Source organism: Oncorhynchus mykiss, chromosome 2, assembly GCF_057628025.1.
Source record: "Oncorhynchus mykiss isolate SJ-2025 chromosome 2, ASM5762802v1, whole genome shotgun sequence".
In the NCBI taxonomy this organism is placed as follows: Eukaryota; Metazoa; Chordata; class Actinopteri; order Salmoniformes; family Salmonidae; genus Oncorhynchus; species Oncorhynchus mykiss.
In genome coordinates, this window is record NC_143023.1 from 76,523,630 (window position 1) to 76,546,806 (window position 23,177).

The 23,177-nt window shown below is 42.2% G+C and overlaps 2 protein-coding genes across 4 annotated transcripts in view; both read left to right on the plus strand.

Annotated features, from left to right (window-relative positions):
- The first annotated feature begins 428 nt into the window (after positions 1–428).
- Positions 429–6,487, plus strand: LOC100135907 (vitelline envelope protein gamma). 2 transcript variants are annotated; one of them, XM_036990350.2, is made up of 9 exons: positions 429–580; positions 1,110–1,641; positions 1,937–2,055; positions 2,481–2,584; positions 2,809–2,986; positions 5,328–5,514; positions 5,697–5,779; positions 5,954–6,054; positions 6,376–6,487. In XM_036990350.2, the coding sequence occupies exons 2-9, from the start codon at positions 1,150–1,152 to the stop codon at positions 6,435–6,437; spliced, it is 1,326 nt and encodes a 441-aa protein (XP_036846245.2). In that variant the 5' UTR covers positions 429–580; positions 1,110–1,149; the 3' UTR covers positions 6,438–6,487.
- A 1,575-nt stretch (positions 6,488–8,062) lies between these two features.
- The window catches only part of mapk8ip2 (mitogen-activated protein kinase 8 interacting protein 2), a 145,028-nt gene continuing 129,913 nt past the window's right edge, over positions 8,063–23,177 (plus strand). For both annotated transcript variants that reach the window (XM_021572558.3, XM_090208291.1), the window contains exons 1-2: positions 8,063–8,291; positions 8,403–8,493. In XM_021572558.3, the coding sequence (XP_021428233.3) occupies positions 8,429–8,493 (65 nt within the window). In that variant the 5' untranslated portion in view covers positions 8,063–8,291; positions 8,403–8,428. The remainder of the gene's footprint in view (positions 8,292–8,402; positions 8,494–23,177) is intronic.

The following is a 23,177-nucleotide window of genomic DNA, read 5'->3' on the forward strand; positions in this document are numbered from 1 at the left end:
GTTAAATGGAGACAAGGCTGTTTGGCTTATCTCAGTCACGAAGAGGAATACATTTTCATCTGTTTCTAATCAATAAACAATGCCATTCTGGTGGTTGGTAACATTCAAATAAAACCCAAACCTGACATTTTTTAAATACATTTTTTATTTAACGAGGCATAATCCTGTGGTTTAAATTTAACCCTCAAAACAACAGCTTAAGTTGATTACTTTTTGCAAATCCAATGTATTTTCCACAAAGACTCCATGTCTCAATATGTTGACAAATTACATTGAAATAACGTTGATTCAACCAGTTTGTGCCCAATGGGCGGCCTCCTGTGTTGATCTTGTGTGTATTCGACTGTGGCCTTGACAGAGGTCTTACTGACCGACACGCAGCATGTCAATAAATGTCAATTTTGCAAGTATACACAGTGTGAGAGGTCATTCACCCAGGCAGTCTGCTTCGCGTTCACTTAATCTACCCCCATGTGAAAGTAACATGACTTCAGGTGTGGAAAAATCTATTTTTCCATTCAATAAATACATCATCTCAAATTATTGCAACCAGAAGTTTCTCTTTAAGAATGAATGAAAGGTTAGTGCATTTATTTAATCTAATCATAATATAGACTTGTATAAGTTCATATATAATATATCATAATTACACTATATGTTATTTTTGCAAAACGCTATATACTGTATCCACCTTACAAATAAGAGAACTCTTACAGAAAAATATGTGGAAAGACGATCAAATGTGACACATAAGTAACATTTTAATATATTACTATTGAAAAAATACATTTGTGGCATCTATATATCAAGCAAATGTAGCAAACACACATATAAAGGTACCCAAAAGCATTTATTTCTGATGAAAAAGCGTTTTTTTAACAAAAAAATTCTTGAAACTTTGATAATATAACATAACATTTTTGGTATTAAGAAGTTGCTTTGAATAGTCTGCTATTAAAGGACCATCAGCCACAGCATTTGATTGGCTAAAACCTTGACTCCTGAGAGCTAATAGGGAATGTTCAAATGAGGAGGGGGCGGGTTTCCAATAAGTAAACAACGCTCAATCCGTTATAAAACTGGCCACATCTCCTTCATCCTCTTCACAGCATCCAGTGAACATTGCTGATCAATTCTTATTGTGAAGCCATGGCGATGAAGTGGAGTGTAGTTTGTCTCGTGGCAGTGGCCATGCTTGGCTGTCTGTGTGTTGCTCAGAATTGGCCACCCTTCAGTAAACCAGTGCAGCAACCCTTCAGACCCAATCGTCAGCCACCTCAGCAGCCTCAGCAGCCTCAGCAACCACCGTATCAGAAACCCAGGATCCCACCAAAAGACCAAACCCAGGCCAAGCAGAAGTTTGAGACACCATTGGATTGGACCTATCCTCTGGACCCAAAGCCAGAGCCCAAGATTATTGGGAGCTCAGAGGCGAGAACCCCTGTGGCTGCCAATTCAGTGAGGGCTGAGTGCAGGGAGAACATGGTCCACGTGGAAGCGAAGCATGACCTGCTGGGGATCGGCCAGTTGATCCAGCTAGAAGACCTCACTTTGGGAGACTGCCCTATGACTGGATTCGACAATATCAACCAGGTGCTCATCTTTGAGTCTCCGCTGCAGTCATGTGGCAGCCAGCTAAGGGTATGTATTATAATGATGATAATGATAGTAATGAACTGTATATATATTATTTAAAAAGCAAAAGGAAAAAGGATAACCCCAAATGAGTGCTAAGTGGCAAAAAAAATACAAGCCCAGATATTTATATTATATGTAGGGCATTATTGTACATGGCAATTAGTTGTCAATTTACCTGAACAAATGGTTGGATAAAAAAAATCGCACATTCCTCACAATCTCACGTCCTTTCCATAGTAAATTGGTCTATTTTAATTACATTTGTGAATGTATTAACATTGTTGTGATTGTTTCTCAGATGACTACCAACTCCCTCATCTACATCTTCACTCTATATTACAAACCCAAACCTCTGGCAAACACCCCCCTCATCAGGACAAATGACGCGATGATCAATATTGAGTGCCACTATCCAAGGTGGGAGGAGCAGACCTAGGTCCAAATAGTACAGACTGATTTAGTTTGCCTGCCACAACGGAACTAATGAAACAGTTCCAAAAGTACCAATCCTGCCCACCCAGCATGTAGTATAAGATAACTCAAGCAGACTTGAAGTATTTCAGGAAATAACCCAGGGTAGCCCCAACCCACTAGCAGTATATATATATATTAGAATCCAGGTTTGATTGAATTGAGTCTCTAGTTGCAGGTGAATACAGTACCCCCACTACACTGTTTCACTACCATTAAAGTGATCATACTTTCACCACACCCACAGTGGACATTTATTTGGCTTCTTAGTTTAAAACACAATTAATATTAAAAACAGGTATGGTGATTCCTATATGGACGTACAACACATGTATAAAAAACATTTGTAAAACTATGTCTCTCTCCTCCAGGAAACACAATGTGAGCAGCCTGGCCCTGATCCCAACCTGGACCCCTTTCTCCGCTGCTAAGTATGCAGAGGAACTCCTGTACTTCTCCATGAGGCTCATGACTGGTGGGTAAAGATGCAGTCTAGAGAGGGTCCACACTAAAAAGCCAATTTCCCGGACCCAGATTTGGACTTTTCCTGGACTAAAAGAACTTCCAGTGGAGATTCTCCACCGAGTTCTATTGAAACTCTTAATTGAGTGTACTTTAGAGACCAGGAGTACGCTTAACCTGTTCATTTCGGTAAGTTAGTATCAATAGCAAATGTAATGTTACAACTTCTCTTGGCAGCTGACTGGCAGTATGAGAGGGCCGGTAACATGTACGTGTTGGGTGATATGGTGAACATCGAGGCCTCTGTCATGCAGTACTTCCACGTCCCCCTGCGTATCTTTGTGGACAGCTGTGTGGCCACCCTGGAACCCAACATAAACGCCAATCCCAGATACGCCTTCATTGAGAATCATGGGTAAGTAAGGGAGAGGGTTCAGTCAACACTAGGGGTGATTTTGTGGACATAGTTTAAGCCTAATCTTGGATTTAAATGCTCTTTTAAACTGGACTAATGAACATATTTCTCAAACATGGTTTAGAATAGTCCCAGACTTTAACTAATCTGGAATTAACAGTCCGATTTCTAGAAAGAAAATTTGAGCTTGTCCAGGTCTAAGTGAGGGTATAAACTAAACCAAGGAGGCAGGTTTAACTTCAGAATAATGCACTGTCAATGGCAATATAAACTCAGCAAAAAGAGAAACATCCCCTTTTCAGGACCCTGTCTTTCAAAGATAATTCGTAAAAATCCAAATAACTTCACAGATATTCATTGTAAAGGGTTTAAACACTGCTTGCTCAATGAACCATAAACAATTAATGAACATGCACCTGTGGAACGGTCGTTAAGACATTAACAGTTTACAGACGGTAGGCAATTAAGGTCACAGTGATGAAAACTTAGGGCACTACTAAAGGGGCCTTTCTACTGACTCTGAAAAACACCAATAGAAAGATGCCCAGGGTCCCTGCTCATCTGCGTGAACGTGCCTTAGACATGCTGCAAGGAGGCATGAGGACTGCAGATGTGTCCAGGGCAATAAATTGCAATGTCCGGACTGTCAGAAGCCTAAGACAGCGCTAAAGGTAGAGAGGACAGATCGTCCTCGCATTGGCAGACCACGTGTAACAACACCTGCACAGGATCGGTACATCTGAACATCACACCTGCGGGACAGTTACAGGATGGCAACAACAACTGCCCGAGTTACACCAGGAACACACAATCCCTCCATCAGTACTCAGACTGTCCGCAATAGGCTGAGAGAGGCTGGACTGAGGGCTTGTAGGCCTGTTGTAAGGCAGGTCCTCAGGTCCTCAGACATCACTGGCAACAACGTCGCCTATGGGCACAAACCCACCGTCGCTGGACCAGACAGAACTGGCAAAAAGTGCTTTTCACTGACGAGTCACGGTTTTGTCTCAGCAGGGGTGATGGTTGGATTTGCGTTTATCGTCGAAGGAATGAGCGTTACACTGAGACCTGTACTCTGGAGCGGGATCGATTTAGAGATGGAGGGTCCGTCATGGTCTGGGGAGGTGTGTCACAGCATCATCGGACTGAGCTTGTTGTCATTGCAGGCGATCTCAATGCTGTGCGTTACAGGGAAGACATCCTCCTCCCTCATGTGGTACCCTTCCTGCAGACTCATCCTGACATGACCCTCCAGCATGACAATGCCACCAGCCATAATGCTCGTTCTGTGCATGATTTCCTGCAAGACAGGAATGTCAGTGTTTCGCCATGGCCAGCGAAAAGCCTGGATCCCAATCCCATTGAGCACGTCAGGGACCTGTTGGATCGGATGGTGAGGCCTAGGGCCATTCCCTGCTGAAATGTCCAGGAACTTGCAGGTGCCTTGGTGGAAGTGGGGTAACATTTCACAGCAAGAACTGGCAAATCTGGTGCAGTCCATGAGGAGGAGATGCACTGCAGTACTTAATGCAACTGGTGGCAGAATTAGGTAACTCATTTCACTTGCATGAAATGGTTGTCGAAACTTGGCTTTCTGTTGCAAAATAATATTGTTATGGGGTATTATTTTATTAACTGCAATTCTTTTGAATGTTTGCGTTTATCTTCTGCATTGTTTTATTTTGATTGTTTGCTCCAGTCTGTGCTCATACATACAATGCTTGAATATTTGTGGTCCATACGAGGCTTCTGAAGTAACCTCAGATCATAACCACCTTCACATAGTGCATCTGATCCTTTTCCACTAATTGGTCTTTTGACCAATCAGATCAGCTCTTTTGCCAATAATTGGGTGTTAGATCAGAATTTGGCTGACTATGTTAACACAGCCTCTGTCAAGAATCATGTTCCCCTGCTCAGACGTTGCTGACGCATACTAGATGTTACAATGCCTGGATAGGTATTTTACATATCAGCTAACCACATGTTATAGCAATCTGTCATTGGTTGATGCATTCAACGTCTGAGCAGGGACACAAGATCAAGGACTCAACGGTCTAGATCTAGAAAAGTCATCTGAAGTTTTTTATTCTGGATTAATGTAAGAATCCTATTTGTGATGTAATTTAAGATCTGTCCAGGAAACCGGCCCTAACTGTGCAAGTGTGATGAGTAACCTTGACTGAGGCAACATCTAATGCCTATGCTTGAGTTGTGCGGGCAACCAGGGCAGTTTAATGAGTGCACTGACTGTCATGTTGTTAAATGTGAGTCCAGCTAAAGCTTCCCCCTGCCATGCCCTGCCCCTCCCCCTTCCCTTGCACCATCTGTGCCCCCATAGGTGTCTGATCGACGCCAAAATGACAGGTTCCCACTCCCAGTTCATGCCTCGTTCCGCAGACTACAAGCTGTATTTCCAGGTGGAGGCTTTCAGGTTCCAGATCCAGAAGGGGAGTGACCCAATTAATCCGCAGAAAACAAAGATACCTTTTCAGGCTGCTTCAGATTATCCCGCTACGCTCGACATGGTGAGTTAATTCATTCAGTTCAATACTACTTTATTTATCCCTCACAGGTCAGGTATGCAGACAAGCAGAAATAACACTAACAAATAACACAAACATATCATGAGACATCATTTTTTGAGAATTGTGTATTTATCCTATGCTTTAATTGTTACAATGGCCATGTTCTTGATAAATCCCAACAGATCTTCATTACCTGTCACCTGAAGGCAACCACAATCGCTTTCCCCATTGATTTTGAGTACAAGGCCTGCTCCTACATTAATACGTAAGTGTGTACATTCTACACCTGGGTCAAATACATGTTACATTAATGAAATAAATGCTCATACTTGATGACACAGCGTATGTTATGCAATACATGAAAGGTATATTTATGTTACGTCAATACTGCAATGCTGGTTTGATCGACTGTAGCCCTAAAGCTGCAGTTTGTTAACAGGTGGAGGGAGGCTGGTGGGAATGATGGAGTGTGTGGCTGCTGTGACTCCACTTGTAGCAACAGGAAGGGACGCGATACCACTAAGCATCAAAAACCAGCAAGTACGTATGAGGCAACAAAGGTCTGCTCTTTAAGATAACAATGTGGAAACCTCAAATACTTGCAGAGAATGTTTGAATATATGAAAGGTCAATATCTGCTTACTGTTTGCTGCTCCCTAAAATACATTTTTGAAAGTGGTTTTATTCACTACTTTATTCACTACTAAAATAATGATTCATAAAGGTAACTTTTGAGAGCAGATAAACAGTGAGTGGATATTGATGTTCTTAACCTAGCTGTCTTTGTATTGTCCAGCTGCTGAAGGCTACTTTTGGATATGTGTAATGACTCTCCTGTTCTTGTGTCTGCTCTCTTCTCAGATATATGGGAGGGAGATGTTCAGCTTGGTCCCATCTTTATCTCGGAAAAGGTTGCGCAATAAATTCAGACCCTGCCATTGGCATGCCCATTGAAATAAACAAGTTGATGGTTCATCATCGTCTGTGTCTTCATTCCTGCTGTTGATGTTATGCACTAATGAATTAAAAACTAAAGCCATGCACTAGTTTAGGTGCTGAACAGATGAAAAAGACCTAGGCCTATTAATCAAATCCACAACTCTGTTTCCAAAAGTCACTTATTATTATGCTCATAACATATACCATATTAGACCATAATAATGCTGATGTTGCATTTGTCTGCTTGATTAAGTCTCCTTGTAGCCTATTATCCAATGTTACAAACATATGCTCTCAGATCAGTATAAAGGGATGACCTTAGACAATTTTTAGGAGCCTAATGATGTGTATATGTATGTTGGAAGGAATTAAGTGTATAAAGGAAAACAGTGCTAGTGTAACAGATGTGAAACGGCTAGCTTAGTTAGCGTGGGCGCTAAATAGCGTTTCAATCAGTGACGTCACTTGCTCTGAGACCTTGAAGTAGTAGTTCCCCTTGCTCTGCAAGGGCCGCGGCTTTTGTGGAGCGATGGGTAACGATGCTTCGAGGGTGACTGTTGATGTGTGCAGAAGGTCCCTAGTTCGCGCCCAGGTATGGGCGAGGGGACGGTCTAAAAAGTATACTGTTACATTGATGCTGTTGACCCGGATTACTGGTTGCTGCGGAAAAAGGAGGAAGGTCAAAAGGGGGGTGAGTGTAACAGATGTGAAACGGCTAGCTTAGTTAGCGTGGGCGCTAAATAGCGTTTCAATCAGTGACGTCACTTGCTCTGAGACCTTGAAGTAGTAGTTCCCCTTGCTCTGCAAGGGCCGCGGCTTTTGTGGAGCGATGGGTAACGATGCTTCGAGGGTGACTGTTGATGTGTGCAGAAGGTCCCTAGTTCGCGCCCGGGTATGGGCGAGGGGACGGTCTAAATTTGTACTGTATTTGTACTATATTTAAACTTTTTTTTTAACAAGACCAGATGAATAATCTGAGGTGTTGGGGCACCCACACGTGGTGGATCTCCTTGAAGTGCTGGGTCATTTTGGTCCTTTCCCTAATCGGTAAATGCTTAGTTTGACCACATGGGGCGGAATACTATAATTATATTTCACCACCCAAGCAACTGAACAACTCCTCATGGCATGTATAGTGTCGATGAGACAAACATCCCAATCCCCATTGTCAATGGCGGTATTATTGAGCTAACATTTAGGTCTATTCCCTGCAATCCCAGCTTTGCCAAACTACAGTTTTCAGCAACAATTCATGGCAAAGCTTTCACAAACAAGTATTGTATTAAGACAATCCACATTTTTTGTGTTATTAAATAGCAATCCTGCCTGTCCTTTTATGTAATGGAATCATGGTGCTCTATGGAACCCTTAGCAGGAGGTTAAATATCTTATCACATGCATAGGCTACCACCCACCCTCTCCAGTCGAGAACGAAAGGTACCTCCAATCACCTGACAGGACCATTTAATATGCTTTGTTGCTATAATCTGTCTTTGACCTTGAATGGAAAAGCATGTTTTCTGCTGTCTATACCAACACCCCCTCCCCCTGCCTGCCCCTCCCTCTCTGCACCGCTGGCCCACCTCCGCTTCGTGTCACAGGCATCATCACAGCGGCAGACATTTGGCAAGGCAGTCAGCAGACTGCGGGTGTGTGGCTGTTCTGGCTGCATCGGGAAAATAGTTTTTTTTCGTGTGATTACCGCAGTGTTGTTCTTTTTCTCTGCCGTTTCCGGGCTGTAGAGTGGATAGCAGCTCAAGGCAAATGTGATGGTGATGCTGAGTACGCGTATCTGATTTGACTAGATCGAGGCCAGGGGGATCTGTAACAGCGTGGCGGTAAGATAGAGGGAGGGAGAGCGAAAGAAACTGGTCTGTCCGTGACTGTGTCCGTCTGTCGCGCGTTCCGTGGTTGTGAATGGACTGTGCTCCCTCTGTGATTCTCTGCAGTCACTTTGAGCCGTTTTTGGAGGAAGATGGCGGACAGGGCTGAGATGTTTTCCCTCTCCACCTTCCACTCCCTCACTCCTCCAGGCTGCAGGTAAGACAACAAACCCGCCGACGGAGCAATGAAGGGCGACCATGCAGAGCGGGTATCTTCTCGATAGCTCAATACTGAGTGATGGAGGGCGGAGAGGGGAATACAGGTGTACGTGAGAGGATGGTGGTATAACGTTAGTATTGTAATGACACATTAAGGGAGTGCGACTGGAACCTTCAACCTTCTGGCCCATAGCCCTGCGCGCCATCGACTGTGCCACAAAAGCATGCTCAAGTGACAGAGTCGATATTCACACTTATAAACACAGGGTCGCTACAGTATGTGTAACAGTTATCAGTTCTGTTGATATTATAGCATTGTGTTATCACCCAGAAACGGAAAGCATGAGCATCGGAAGCTGATGATGCTGCTCTACGTCTATATAGGTCTAGGACTGCGCGCATTGCGTATAGCTGATGCTGTGTTGGTTTCGGCTATGTCTTTGTCTCTCGCATGGTGTGAGTTCGTATTAAAAATACCCTTCAGCTACACACAACACAACTGCGTTTCAGAGCAAAGGAGAGAGGAGGAATGGTCATAAAGGACAAGCCATTGATTTGTGGCCGTCACGTCATTTGCCTTGCTGGCAGGCCGCATTCTCTCTCTGAATCAATTACCTCAGAGGTAGGGGGAGTGAGGCCCACGCCCTGTTGAGATAAGCATAGCTCGAAATGGGTGCTGAGCTGTTGCTGACACGTTTTGTTTAATATCAGTAGCCACAAAATGCATATCCCCCTATTGTTCATTGGATTGGGTAGGTTGACAATTCACGTCTGTGCTCATGGTTTGGTGTAAATATAAGCTTAACTGTGTGCAGTACACTATGTGGATTGTCTGGCTATCAGGCATCGCTAGATTTGACTCATTCTTAGAGATGATAGCTGGAGGCAGCAGCCGTCACTACTATCATGACCTGCTGTATCCTGTGCATGTGATAATAAAACGTGACACTTTGAAACTGCTAGGCTGTTGCCAATGCCATATGTTTAAAAAACAGCTTATTGATCAAGTAAATACATTTTTTCTCTCTAATTGAACATATTATAACAAAATACAATAATGGCTGTGGACGATAATGGGAAGATAAATGTTACAGATTATGATAATATTCCTCGTCTTTGAATGATCAGATTTAGTTATGGATATGACTCTAATATTAGTTATTATTTTAATGGATGCAGAATCATATGGTACTGTATTCCCAAACGGGGGTACGCATGCCCCCAGGGGTACGTGCAGTGCTGTGCACCAAATAAAAATGTGATTCATGTAAAAAAAAGAGTGTTTGTTAAAGTAAAAATAAAAAATCTTCCCATTTTCAAGCAGTCCATTTATATTTTCCAATGGGGCTGTACATTTGGGTAAGGTTTTTTCTCACCTAAGTAGCCTCGCTTCACTACCAATTTTTTTTTTTTAACCATCTAGTGTTCAGCAAAATAATAACACAATGTCAAATACAGGTAGCCTTGTCAAATAATTAAAATCCAACCACATTAACCGTTACTTTCTCGCAGGAATTCCACTAACAGTTCGTATATAGCCAAACATAGCTGTTGCTCATTCCGTTTGCTTGAAAATTGATAAATGGTTAAAAACAAGTTAGGCTCGCATCCATAGAGACACATACCTGCTCTACTGATAGTACTGCTACTATCAGCAGTACTACACCTGCACCTGTCGATGACACAAGTTGTTCTGCTTCCACAAGCACATCCAATGCTAGCATCAGTAATTCTACATTTGTTGTTAGCCCAGCTAGCATGGACATTGACAGTTGTGAATCTGATGCAGCCGAAGAGCTACTGCCCCCTTACCAGGGAAATCACCGAACAACAGACGGGGACGTTGGACCATCGAAGAGGCACAAATATGATTAACTATATTGATTTAGGGTTCACTTATATTGGGAGTAGTGCCTTTCCTCAGCCACAGTGTGTTACATGTGCAAAAGTACTATCTCACATCTCGATGAAACCTTCACTCTTGCGCAGACATTTAGAAACCAAACATGCCAATTTGAAAAATAAGCCACAGGAGTTTTTTGAGCGAGAATTAAGACGACGTTCGAGTAGTAAGACAGGCATAAAAGCAACAGATACTATTAATAGGAAGGGGCTAGAAGAGTCTTATATGGTGAGCTACCGAGTGGCTAGGACAGGCAAGCCCCATACTATTGTGGAGGACTTCATTCTTCCTGCTGCCGCGGATATAGCTGGGATAATGCTGGGGGAAAAGGCCCAAAAAACTACACAGACGATGCCTTCATCAAACAACACTGTTTCACGATGCATCAGTGACATGGCAGGAGATGTTTTGAAACAGTTACTGCTTCGCATACAGGCCAGTGAATTATATGCGTTACAGCTGGATAAGTCAACAGATATGGCGGGCCTGGCACAGCTCCTGGTATATGTCCGTTACGTTTATGGGGTCAATTAAGGATGACATCCTCTTCTGCAAACCACTGGAAACCAGGACAACAGGAGAGGATATTTTTAAAGTACTGGACAGCTGTGTGACATCAAATGAACTTTGGTGGTCAAGATGTGTTGGTATCTGAACTGATGGCGCAAAAGCCATGACAGGGAAACATAGTGGAGTGATAACGTGCGTGCAAGCAGTTGTTCCCGACGCCACTTGGGTACACTGCAGCATCCATCAAGAAAATGCCTTACAGCTTGAAAGACGTTTTGGACACTACAGTGAAAATGGTAACTTTGTTAAAGCAAGGCCCCTGAACTCTATATTTTCTGCATTATGCAATGATATGGGCAGCGACCATGTAATGCTTTTACAACATACAGAAGTGTGCTGGTGATCAAGGGGCAAAGTATTGACACGTTTTTTAAAAATTGAGAGACAAGCTTAAAGTTTTCTTGACTGACAATAATGTTCATTTGTCTGACCGCTTGCATGATGATGAGTTTCTCACGTTGTTTTTTCATGCCTGAATGATCTGAATCTAGGATTACAGGGACTCTGCAACTATATTCAATGTGCCGGGCAAAATTGAGGCTATAATTAAGAAGTTGGAGCTCTTCTCTGTCTGCATTAACAAGGACAACATACAGGTTAGGTGTATTGTATGATTTTTTTTGTGTGCAAATGAACTCAAGCTTGCGGACAATGTCAAATGTGATATAGCGAAGCACCTGAGTGAGCTGGGTGCGCAATTACGCAGTTACTTTCCTGAAACGGAAGACACCAAACAACTGGATTCGTTATCCCTTTCATGCCCTGCCTCCAGTCCACTTACCGATATCTGAACAAGAGAGCCTCATCGAAATTGCAACAAGCGGTTCTGTGAAAATGTTATTTAATCAGAAGCCACTGCCAGATTTTGGAATAGGTGTCACACCCTGACCATAGAGGTGGGTTTTATGTCAGGGCGTGACTAGGGGTGTTCTAGTCTTTAATTTCTATGTTGGTGTGAGTACGGTTCCCAATTGGAGGCAGCTGATAATCGTTGCCTCTAATTGGGGATCATACTTAGTGTGGTCCTTTTCCCACCTGTGTTGTGGGATATTATTTTGTCTAGTGCCAATGTGCGCTATGAACTGCACGTTCGGTTATTCTTTGTATTCTTTGAAGTTTCACCTTAATAAATATGTGGAACTCTATGCACGCTGCGCCTTGGTCCACTCATTATAACGAATGTGACAATAGGGCTGCGCTCACAGTATCCTGCCTTGGCAAATCATGCTGTTAAGACACTGATGCCCTTTGTGAGAGTGAATTCTTGGCCCTCACTAGCATGAAAACTAAATACAGGCACAGACTGTGTGTGGAAAATGATTTAACACTCTCACCAATACAACCCAACATTGCAGAGTTATGTGCATCCTTTCAAGCACACCCTTCTCATTAACCTGTGGTGAGTTATTCACAATTTAAGGTTTTATACTGTTAGATTCTAATTCTCAGAGTAAAAAACTCTACGGACACTATGAAAGCTAAATCAAGTTTAATTATTCTCAGAGGATCAATACAGCTGCAAGACATTTTCACACAAGCACTGATATTTAACCCTTCCTCATAGGCTGAGTCTCCTCCTACACATCTGTACAAACATCATTCTTTACTGCTAGGCAGGACACTAGTGATACAGGCCATAAACTTTTATTTCTGCCTTAACGTGACCTGACCTGATCCCCCCCCCATCACTAATCCATGGCTCTCTCCCCTTATCAATGCCTGCCTCGTGATCGCTTCCCTGCACTCAACACACGGCTGTCATGGTGCCTGGTACCAGACTGTGTCTCTTCTCCTCCCAGAGGATCCCTCCCATTGGATCCCTGATGGCTAACAATAACATATCCTGACATCATGTAAACTTTATACATTACCCTCTCTCTCTCAGTGACATACATATGAATATTTCATATTCTCAGAACCCATCAGTAAGATGGCTAATTAAAGAGCAAAATTATCGATTATTATTATTTGTGCCCTGGTCCTATAAGAGCTCTTTGTCACTTCCCATGAGCTGGGTTGTGACAAACTCACACTCATTCTTATGTTTAATAAATGTATTGTATAGTGTGTGTGTGGCAGGTTTGCAAAAAAACAACATTTGAGAGTGAGCTGACCCTGGTGCTAGAGGGGTACGCAGCTTGAGGTTGAATGTTTGAAGGGACTATAAACAGTTTGGGAACCACTGCTTTATAACATCCAGAAAGCCATACTGTAGCACATGTATTATTGTAGATCATGTGTTCCAACCTGAACTGAACTGGGATTTTTCATTCTTACATAAGAAAAGAGCGAGAGTGAGAGTGGGGTGAGAGGGAGAGGTTCTATGTTCCCTCAGCCCTATGTTCCCTCAACCTTTATTCCCTCAGTACCCACTGAACTAATTTCAATAAAAACTGTCCAAGTAATTTGTATTGTAATCAAATTTAGCCTTGTTTGGGGATGGAGATAATTTTCCTAATACAGAGTGTGCGTTGCAAGTGTTTATTTTCGCATAACATTTTGGTAATTTAGCAGACACGTTTATCACACCATAATGCCATCACACTTCGGACACCAATGCAGTATATTTGGAGTGATAGGGGCCACGAAATTGTGAGATGCTATACAAATGGTATAGAAAGGTATTTTATATTTTGAAATAGTGTAACTTATTACAAAATACATTACATTGTATTTCAGGCCAGTGAAATACAAATGATAATATACTTAAAAGTAATTGAAATACTTATTTCAAAAACATGTAACTGAAATACTTCCCATCTCTGTTCCATCATGCAACAGTGGATCAACTCACCAATCATCATTTGTATAACGTGTGCATTTCATACCCACCCTCCGCCCCCTCGACCCCTGGTTTAGAAGATAGAACCGGGGGAAACATAGGGCTTTAAGCATCAGCTGTCATAGCAGCTTACCGATCACTGTACCTGTACACAGCCAATCTGTAAATTGCACACCCAACTACCTCATCCCCATATTGTTATTTATTTTTTTTGCTCTTTTGCACCCCAGTATCTCTACTTGCACATCATAATCTGCACATCTATCACGCCAGTGTTAATGCTAAATTGTAATTATTTAGCCTCTATGGCCTATTTATTTTCTTACCTCCCTAATCTTCTACATTTGCACACACTGGACATAGATTTTTCTATTGTAATATGTGTAACTCTGTGTTGTTGTTTTTGTTGCCCTGCTTTGTTTTATCTTGGCCAGGTCGCAGTTGTAAATGAGGACTTGATCTCAACTGTCCAACTGGCCTGCCTGGTTAAATAAAGGTGAAATTAAAATAAATAATAAACAGAATTGAGAAAAACAGAATTGAGGGAACATAATGCCTTGGAAAGTAGACATGGTCCTCCTTTGAAAGGTGTGCATTCTAGAATTTAGAATTTAGGAGCATACACAGGACTATTCTATGGTTCATTCTATGGCAGCTCCTCCTGAATGGAGTTCTGGAATCCTGAGTGGAGTTGCGCTCCTCTCAGAGAATTGATAGCTCAAGAATCCACTCTCAGAATTGCGAGCTACTGTAGCTAGAATTCAATCCCATTACCAGAGAGATTGATCCTAGCTCCTAGCCCTTCCTTCCTTACCCTCCCAGGCTCTACTGCTCATTGGGACTAATGCTAACCAACCACTGGCTTATGTAAATAACATTGGGAACGACCTTGAGGTTCAGACAAGATACAGACCAATCAGAGATACCGGGCAGGGCCCCACGTCATGAGAGGAGGGTGAAAATAAAACACCATAAGAACACAACCACAATTGACTGAGAAAGGGGAACGAGAAACAGTAGAGGCCTCAGTAAATAGGATGTGGCAGGTGTGTGTGGGAAAGAAAGAGATGCAAAGAGAGAGTGACAGAGAGAAAGAGAGCGAGATGGCAGTGCTGTTTCGGGACTAAATGATGGCCACAGGATTGTTTCTCCCCCATTCCTTTCAAAACAGGAGATAATACTTTCACTCCAGATGGTGGCAGCTTGGTTGCAATTATTTTGCTATTACTGCTCGGTGAGATCATTTAGAGTGTTTCTCTTCTTTCCTTTTCTTTCTTTGCATGGTTAAAATACAATTGTAGTGTTTTAGTGTTGCAGTTCATCCACTGGTCAATAACAACACTGTAGGGCTAACCAATAAGAACTGTTTGAGCTGAACCAAAATCAGAAACAAACAGTGTTATTGACTGTGGATGACCATACTTCAGAAGAGGCTGTGTGTGTGTGTGTGTGTGTGTGTGCGTGCCCTGACTGAGTACTGTTGATTAATATACTACAGGAGAGGCCTGTTCTCCAATATATGAGGACATGGTTAAGCACACGCAATGTGCTAACTAAATCACTATGATAAAGCGAGGGATCTTATGACACAGCAGTCTTGATTTTGTGTGTGTGTGCGCATGCGTGTTTACGTGAATGTATGTGAGAGAGTGTATTTGTGTGCTAGTGTTTTTGCTGTGAGTATATGCCATATATTTTAGATCTGATGTTCACATGTTTGCATTTGTATACGTGTGTATTGCATGTGTGTGTATGAGCTATCTGTTTTTCCAGTAATCCTGATCGGAAGGTCCTGGAATCATTAGGGAATAAGCAGGATATTTGGGAATCCTCCCACCAGGATTTCTGGAAACCTGGGGAATTTGGGGAATGTTATCAGAATTTTTCAACCCTAGCCAGTGGTGTATTTGTGCAGTAGCCTACGGTCAGTAATCTATCTTACATAACCTCCAAATTGTTTTCCAGAGGCACCATTAGCCCTATGGGAGCTTTACTTCACACATACATGTGAGAAATATATCCCATTATATCTTGTCTATTGTTCCCTTCATAGACTGATGATGCATCAAAATAGTGACAGCACAGCGTGTGTGGAGTTAACTTGATTTACTGACATTTCCATTTGGAATATTGGCTGCTTTTAGCCTGATTTTGTATAGAGAGAACATACCCTATGCAGTGCTTAATTTGTAAATCGGGAGGTCCCGGAACACATGGTGAGTGCACATGGTGAGGCAAAAACAAACACATGGTGAGGGGGGGGGGGGGGTGGTTATCCGGGGCGGCTCTTAGGTACCGGGACACATTGAGAAACATTGTGTCAAACACAACGTAGCAGCCAAGTAGCCTACTATCTATGGTGGTGAAACTCTCCAAGGTGCTGATTCATTCAAAGTATTTTAGACTTATGCACATACTTGAGTATAGCTGCAGGGCTTATGCAAGTCCGAATTTCTTGTAGTCTAATTTTCGAGACATCAAGGTACAACAAAATGTTTAGATGACACTGCAGAACACCCACCATATCCACACATACAGCTGTGGGGCTCACAAGACCCCAATTTCATATTGTTGTCATGACATCAAGGTACAACAACATTTTTAGACGACACTGCAGAACACCCACCATATCCACACATACAGCTGTGGGGCTCACAAGACCCCAATTTCATATCGTTGTCATGACATCAATGATGCAGTAGAATAAATATCACAATATCGGAATATAACTTCAAATAAAATAAATCATTGTAGGTTACAGCAGAACAAGCAAATATGAGAATATATAGGCCCCCTGCATATGTGATAATATGAAGCACATATTGAAATTACAACTTGTTCTGTGACGTGAAGGTAAAGGGAAAAAAATCCTACCTTAGTTTTCAAAACCTCCCACAATGACTCTCCCCATGTCAAGTCCATTTAACTCCTGAGAGTCAACTTCTTGCTCAAAGCCATGAGATGAGCATGAGGCTGTGATGCCTCCTAAAGGCTGTTCTGAAGACTCTGGCTGTATTGTCAATTAATTTTTTCATTTAGCCTGTTAACCTGGGTGTCCTCTATAGGCATGTCTGCAACGCTTGCTGCCACGAGATGCTCCTTGGTACAGGCATGTTCAAAACCTTTTTTCTGAGGGCTATTTGTTGTTGTTTTACATCTGATGCATAGGATGTTGATTTACTGTACATTCCACCTACTCTTTTGCTAGTTTTTAATCCCTCCAGTCGTTTCTAGACCAAATCTCCCTACCTTTTTGCATGTTGTGCAGCCCAACTTTGAATTCTGCGTTACAAGCCAGGGGTTATACATTTCCTTGGTCTGGAACTGCAAATTGCACCTGCTCCGAGCACTTCATCCAACCTTTATTTAACTAGGCAAGTCAGTTAAGAACAAATTATTATTTTACAATTACGGCCTACACCGGGCAAACCCTCCCCTAACCCGGACGACGCTGGGCCAATTGTGCGCCGCCCTATGGGACTCCCGGTCACGGCCGGTTGTGATGCAGCCCAGGATCGAACCAGGGTCTGTAGTGACGCCTCTAGCGATGAGATGCAGTGCCTTAGATCACTGCGCTACTCGGGAGCTCGTGGTGATTCTGAACTGGCGGGATTAGCATTGCCATCAGGAACAGTTTGCCCCTCACTCCTCTCCTCCGGCACTGACAGTTCTCTGACTCGTTAGATTCAACATCTTTCTCTGTATTTTTGGAGTCAAGCTCGATTGCCTTTTCTCATTACATTTTTTATTTGGATTTTCCATGATTCAAATTCAGTAGGGAGACGACTAGGCTACATAACGTGATTACGTAGGACCTCTTCACTAGCTGACCACCACCTGTGTCAAGATCAGTTACTTACCCCACTGGCCCTCCCCATAACCTCTATGTACAAATAAGAGAGCAGGTCTGGAATCAGAGTGGCAGGATAGGATGATTACAGAGAAGGATCACAAGGCTTTTACATGATGGTCTTTCTGGGGATCGGGAGAAATAACGAGTCAACTTGATTTAATATTGATCGCCTTTATTAGAATGTCTACAGTGCGAACAGTGAAATAATGAATAAATCATGCCGCGAGAGGTACCGGATCTGGGCCAATAGGTGCCGGAACAAACAAAGTCAAATCCGAGAGGTGCCGTATCCTGTTCCGACAGGATCCGGCTCAAATTAAGCACTGACCCTGGGATATAAACCATAACCACCAGAGGAAATGTTTCCACAAATGTGAGTACTGAATAGTGTACCTAAATACATATGAACACCTTCAAATGTTGCAGTCTCTCTCTCTCTCTCCCTCCCTCTCTCTCTCTATCTATCTAATTTGTATATCTCTGTCTGGATGTGTGTACAGTATCATCTTTATATGCCGAGACTCTGGTTCTCTCCTTTTGTAGTTTCCATTCTCTATGATTGCAGTGTGATTGAGGATTGCTAACCCCTTGCCTCTTTGGGCGGCTATTTCAATATGATCTCTTTTTTACATTCTGCCCCTTTGAAGCCAGCTGGATACTGGGATGGGGGAAGCAGAGGGAGGGTAGGTGGAGAGGCATTCTCCAGAGCATTATACTGCCACAGAGTATAAGAGGCTTAAATAAAAACACACATTTTAGACTAAGAGTTGTCTCTCTCTCTCTTTACTTTCCCATTTCCAAATGGGTCATTTTTGGGTAATCCTTCATGATTCAGTTGCATCAGTAAGATCGTAATCCTTTTTTTTTTTATGGTTTATTTCTATTCGCTTTTGCGCAAGCCTCAGAATTATATCAGAATGGGTTCTTATTGAAAAGTCCTCCTACAAATGAATTCATTTTAATATGAAATCCAATGTTATTATCAGACTCAGCCATGGATATCGACATGCCATAAGCACAAAGATGGTCCCCACTCACATTAATAAAATCATGTGTTTTCATTTGGCTATGCTTCCTGAGGTAGTAGATGTCCTCCAGACCAGAAAGTGTGTTTGTGCAGGTGCATGCACATGTCTCTCTGTGTGCCTGATTGAGAGAGACTGAGATAAAGCACACATGGGTAGATTGCTTGGTACCTCAGTCACATACCCCTCCTTGACCTTTTTTCAAAAGACCAAAACATACTCTTTAGATTCCACCAGACAGCAACCCTAACAGTTGAACATTTGCATTGAGTTGAACAGTGAACACAGAGTGGAGACAGCTACAGATGAGAACATGGAGGCGAAGGAACTGCTCTGGGCCTGGTTTCCCAAAAGCATCTTAAGGCGAAGTTCAAAATTAGAATCTTCATAGGAGCATTGTTAAATCTCGGCGCTGTTTCCCAAAACCATCGTTATTAACGTTGCACTTGAAACATAGAATCACATGTTTTATCTGTCTCTATGTGACTGCCGATAACTTCGGAACAAAGTTGACCACAAATACTGCCAATGTCTTTGCAATTCATACAAACAAGTGACGTATAAAAATATGCTTCAAATGAAAACCGAGATGACTACATTAAAATATGAACAGTAGGTTATAGGCCTATTTCAATCGTACTGAATTACATTTCATGTTCAATCAATTGAGTTCTATTTTGCTATTTAGGCTACAGTCTAATTTGTCTCAACAAATTTCATGATGTGTAGCTAAAAATGTGTGCGATGATGTTCCAAATTTGTGATTTTTATTGGGTAAGCATTATAATAAGCTACCTCAATTAGAGCGATTAATGGCCGATTTAATTAGGGCCGATTTCAAGTCTTCATAACAATCGGAATTCGGTATTTATGGAGCTCCGATTTCCGATTTATGAAAAAAAAAAAATATATATTATTATACATTTTTTAAATACCTTTTATTTAGCTAGGCAAGTCAGTTAAGAACACATTCTTATTTTCAATGACTGCCTAGGAACTGTGGGTTAACTGCCTTGTTCAGGGGCAGAACGACAGATTTTCACCTTGTCAGCTCAGCTCAATGCAGTAGAAGCCAAGGTAAATTGCTAGCTAGCATTAAACTTATCCTATAAAAAACAAGCAATCATAATCACTAGTTATGACTACTGATCCAGTTTAGCAGGCAATATTAACCAGGTGAAATTGTGTAATTTCTCTTGCGTTCATTGCACGCAGAGGGTATATGCAACAGTTTGGGCTGCCTGGCTCATTGCAAGCTAATTTGCCAGAATTTTACATAATTCTGACATACATTGAAGGTTGTGCAATGTAACAAGAATATTTAGACTTAGGGATGCCACCCGTTAGAATAAATACCGAACGGTTCCGTATTCCACTGAAATAATAAACGTTTTGTTTTCGAAATGATAGTTTCCGGATTTGATCATATTAATGACCAAAGGCTCGTATTTCTGTGTGTTATTATGTTATAATTAAGTCTGATTTGGTAGAGCAGTCTGACTGAGCAGCAGCAGGCCCGTAATCATTCATTCAAACAGCACTTTTGTGCGTTTTGCCAGCAGCTCTTCGCAAGCACAGCGCTGTTTATGACTTCAAGCCTATCAGCCTAATGGCTGGTGTAACCAATGTGAAATGGCTAGCTAGTTAGCTAGGTGTGCGCTAATACTGTTTCAAACGTCACTCGCTTTTAGATTTGGGGTAGTTATTCCCCTTGCGCTGCAAGGGCCGCAGCTTTTGTTGGAGCGATGGGTAACGATGCTTCGAGTGTGGCTGTTGTCGATGTGTTTGTTCCTGGTTCGAGCCCAGGTAGGGGCGAGGAGGGGGACGGAAGCTATACTGTTACACTGGAAATACTATAGTGCCTATAAGAACATCCAATAGTCAAAGGTATATGAAACACAAATGGTATGGAGAGAAATAGTCCAATAAATACTATATTAACTACAACCTAAAACCTCACCTTGGAATATTGAAGTCTCATGTTAAAAGGAACCACCAACTTTCATATGTTCTGAGCAAGGAACTTAAACGTTAGCTTTTTTACATGGCACATATTTTACATGGCACACATTTTTACATGGCACATATTACTTTCTTCTCCCACACTTTGTTTTTGCATTATTTAAACCAAATTGAACATGTTTCATTATTTATTTGAGGCTAAATTGTTTTATTGATGTTTTATATTAAGTTAAAATAAGTGTTAATTCAGTATTGTTGTAATTGTCATTATTACAAGTAAAATAAATGTTATAAATCGGCCGATTAATCGGTATCGGCTTTTTTGGTCCTCCAATAATCGGTATTGGTATCGGCGTTGAAAAATCATAATCGGTCAACCTCTAGCCCCAATATTTTTGGCCGTAGGTAGTAATATCTCTAGGATCTGATCCGTCGTCAGTATTGAGAAATAATTAAAATATTAAGGTCAGATTTTAATGGAGAAAGCACTCCCTTTCTTTCAGTATTGACACTATTCCACAACGACGCACTTAGCAACTGTTCTCCCTAAGTGGTGTTTTGGGAAACGCATGTTATATCTTCAGCCGTTGTAGGAAAGATGCATTGTTAAAACCCTCGTAAGCCTAAGTTCCATCGCTATCGGGAAACCGGGCCCTGTTCTGTTTTGCTCTGCTCTGATATGATCACACATGGCAGAAGGAGAATGGAAGAACAAGTCTGTGGTTCAAGAACTGGTCATCAGTCTGAGTGAAATAGAGAAAGTGAGAGGGAGGAAGAAAGAGGAGAGAGTGAGAGGAAGGGAGAGAAGGAGAGTATCGATACTGATATCATAGTACAGCACTTGCTATAGACCAGCAACAGGGCAGAGACAGAGACAGGGACCTGTCTACATTAACCACACTACAAGCCAAATCACATCTGATACAATACACAGACACAACAGAGGAGATGTAGGATAGAATGGCAGTGTGGTTTACAATGGAAGACACATTCATGGATCCCCCTTCCTCCTCAGTGTCAGATCCAGGTTGTAAAAGACTGGGTTGTGACATGGTTTTGGTCTCTTGTCTGCCCTAATAAGGCCACCACTTCCTCTCTAACCTTGTGATTTATGCAGGATCATGTGCAGTGGAAGGTACCAGTCACTGCTACACTGGCTAAGGAGAGGAGGGGGACACATTATGGCATCATACACATTGCAACTCTGTTAAAGCTGCGAGGGGGCATGCTGTATTATGTAGTGATACATTTTGTCCAGTCAATGCCACGGGGCTCTTCTCGGTATTCTAAACAGACTTCCTCCCCTCATTTCCTTGTGACAGGGTCAGGGTGAGTTTGAGGTTGAGAACTAGAAAGTGAACGAGAAAGACAGAGGTAAAGCATTTGAGCGAGAGAAGGTTATTGGTCTTGTGCTTGCATATTACCCCCAGTAAGTATGCAGCTTTTGGTGTGACACACATTCCTCAGTGCTTGCAGGTGTCGGGAAATGGAGACACATTTTAACTGTGACACACATTGCAGGGCTGCAGGAGAGCCACATCACTTAGCACAGGCAGACAGGCAGACAGACATGATTTGTGTTTCTATGTGTTGGCCGGGTATGGTTCTCAATCAGGGACAGCTGTCTATCGTTGTCTCTGATTGGGAATCATCAGTGTGGGTAGTTAACTTTGTTTGTGGCACTAAAGCCCTGTAAGCGTCACGGTTGTTCATTTTGTTTCTTGTTTTGTTGGCGACATTTTAAATAAAAAGGAAAATGTACGCTCACAACGCTGCACATTGGTCCACTTCTTACGACGGCCATGACAGTGGCCAGTGTGTGCTTGTTTGCTAACTTTTTGTGTACAGATTTGACAGTGCTACTGATAGTAGTGATGGCGCTTGGTTTGCACGTGCAAATTCAGCACACACACACAACATAGAATTGTGATAGTTGACATGTCAAATTAAAAACTTATTTAACACGTCAAATAGTGTATGACGTGTATCTTTCTTGACACGCAAAGACCCAAACAGCGTTCAGTGGGCCTCACCCTAATAATTTGGTCTATTTTCAACTTTTAATTTTGCTTACTGTTCTAACTTGGTGGTAGCCTATTTTAGAGAAATGTAATCATTGAATATTGTAAAAATTTTCATTGTCTTTTTATATGCCCCCTTTATTTAATTTACGGTTCTGACTTGTTGAACTTTAATCGAAATTACGGATTGCCTCTTATCGCTTGTATTATGCCATAGTTTGAACATCTCCTTTTTTTTTTTATAAAAAAAAATATATATATTATTAGTATTTTTTTACCCCTTTTTCCTCCCCAATTTCGTGGTATCCAATTGTTGTAGTAGCTACTATCTTGTCTCATCGTTACAACTCCCGTACGGGCTCGGGAGAGACGGTTGAAAGTCATGCGTCCTCCGATACACAACCCAGCCAGCCGTACTGCTTCTTAACACAGCGCGCATCCAACCCGGAAGCCAGCTGCACCAATGTGTCGGAGGCACCTGGCAACCTTGGTTAGCGCGCACTGCGCCCGGCCCGCCACAGGAGTCGCTGGTGTGCGATGAGACAAGGACATCCCTACCGACCAAG

Coding starts and splice junctions, on each gene's coding strand:
- LOC100135907 (XM_036990350.2), top strand. CDS start 1,150: ATGGCGATGAAGTGGAGTGTAGTTTGTCTCGTGGCAGTGGCCATGCTT. Junction 1,642..1,936: donor CATGTGGCAGCCAGCTAAGG/GTATGTATTATA, acceptor ATTGTTTCTCAG/ATGACTACCAACTCCCTCAT. Junction 5,515..5,696: donor ATCCCGCTACGCTCGACATG/GTGAGTTAATTC, acceptor AAATCCCAACAG/ATCTTCATTACCTGTCACCT.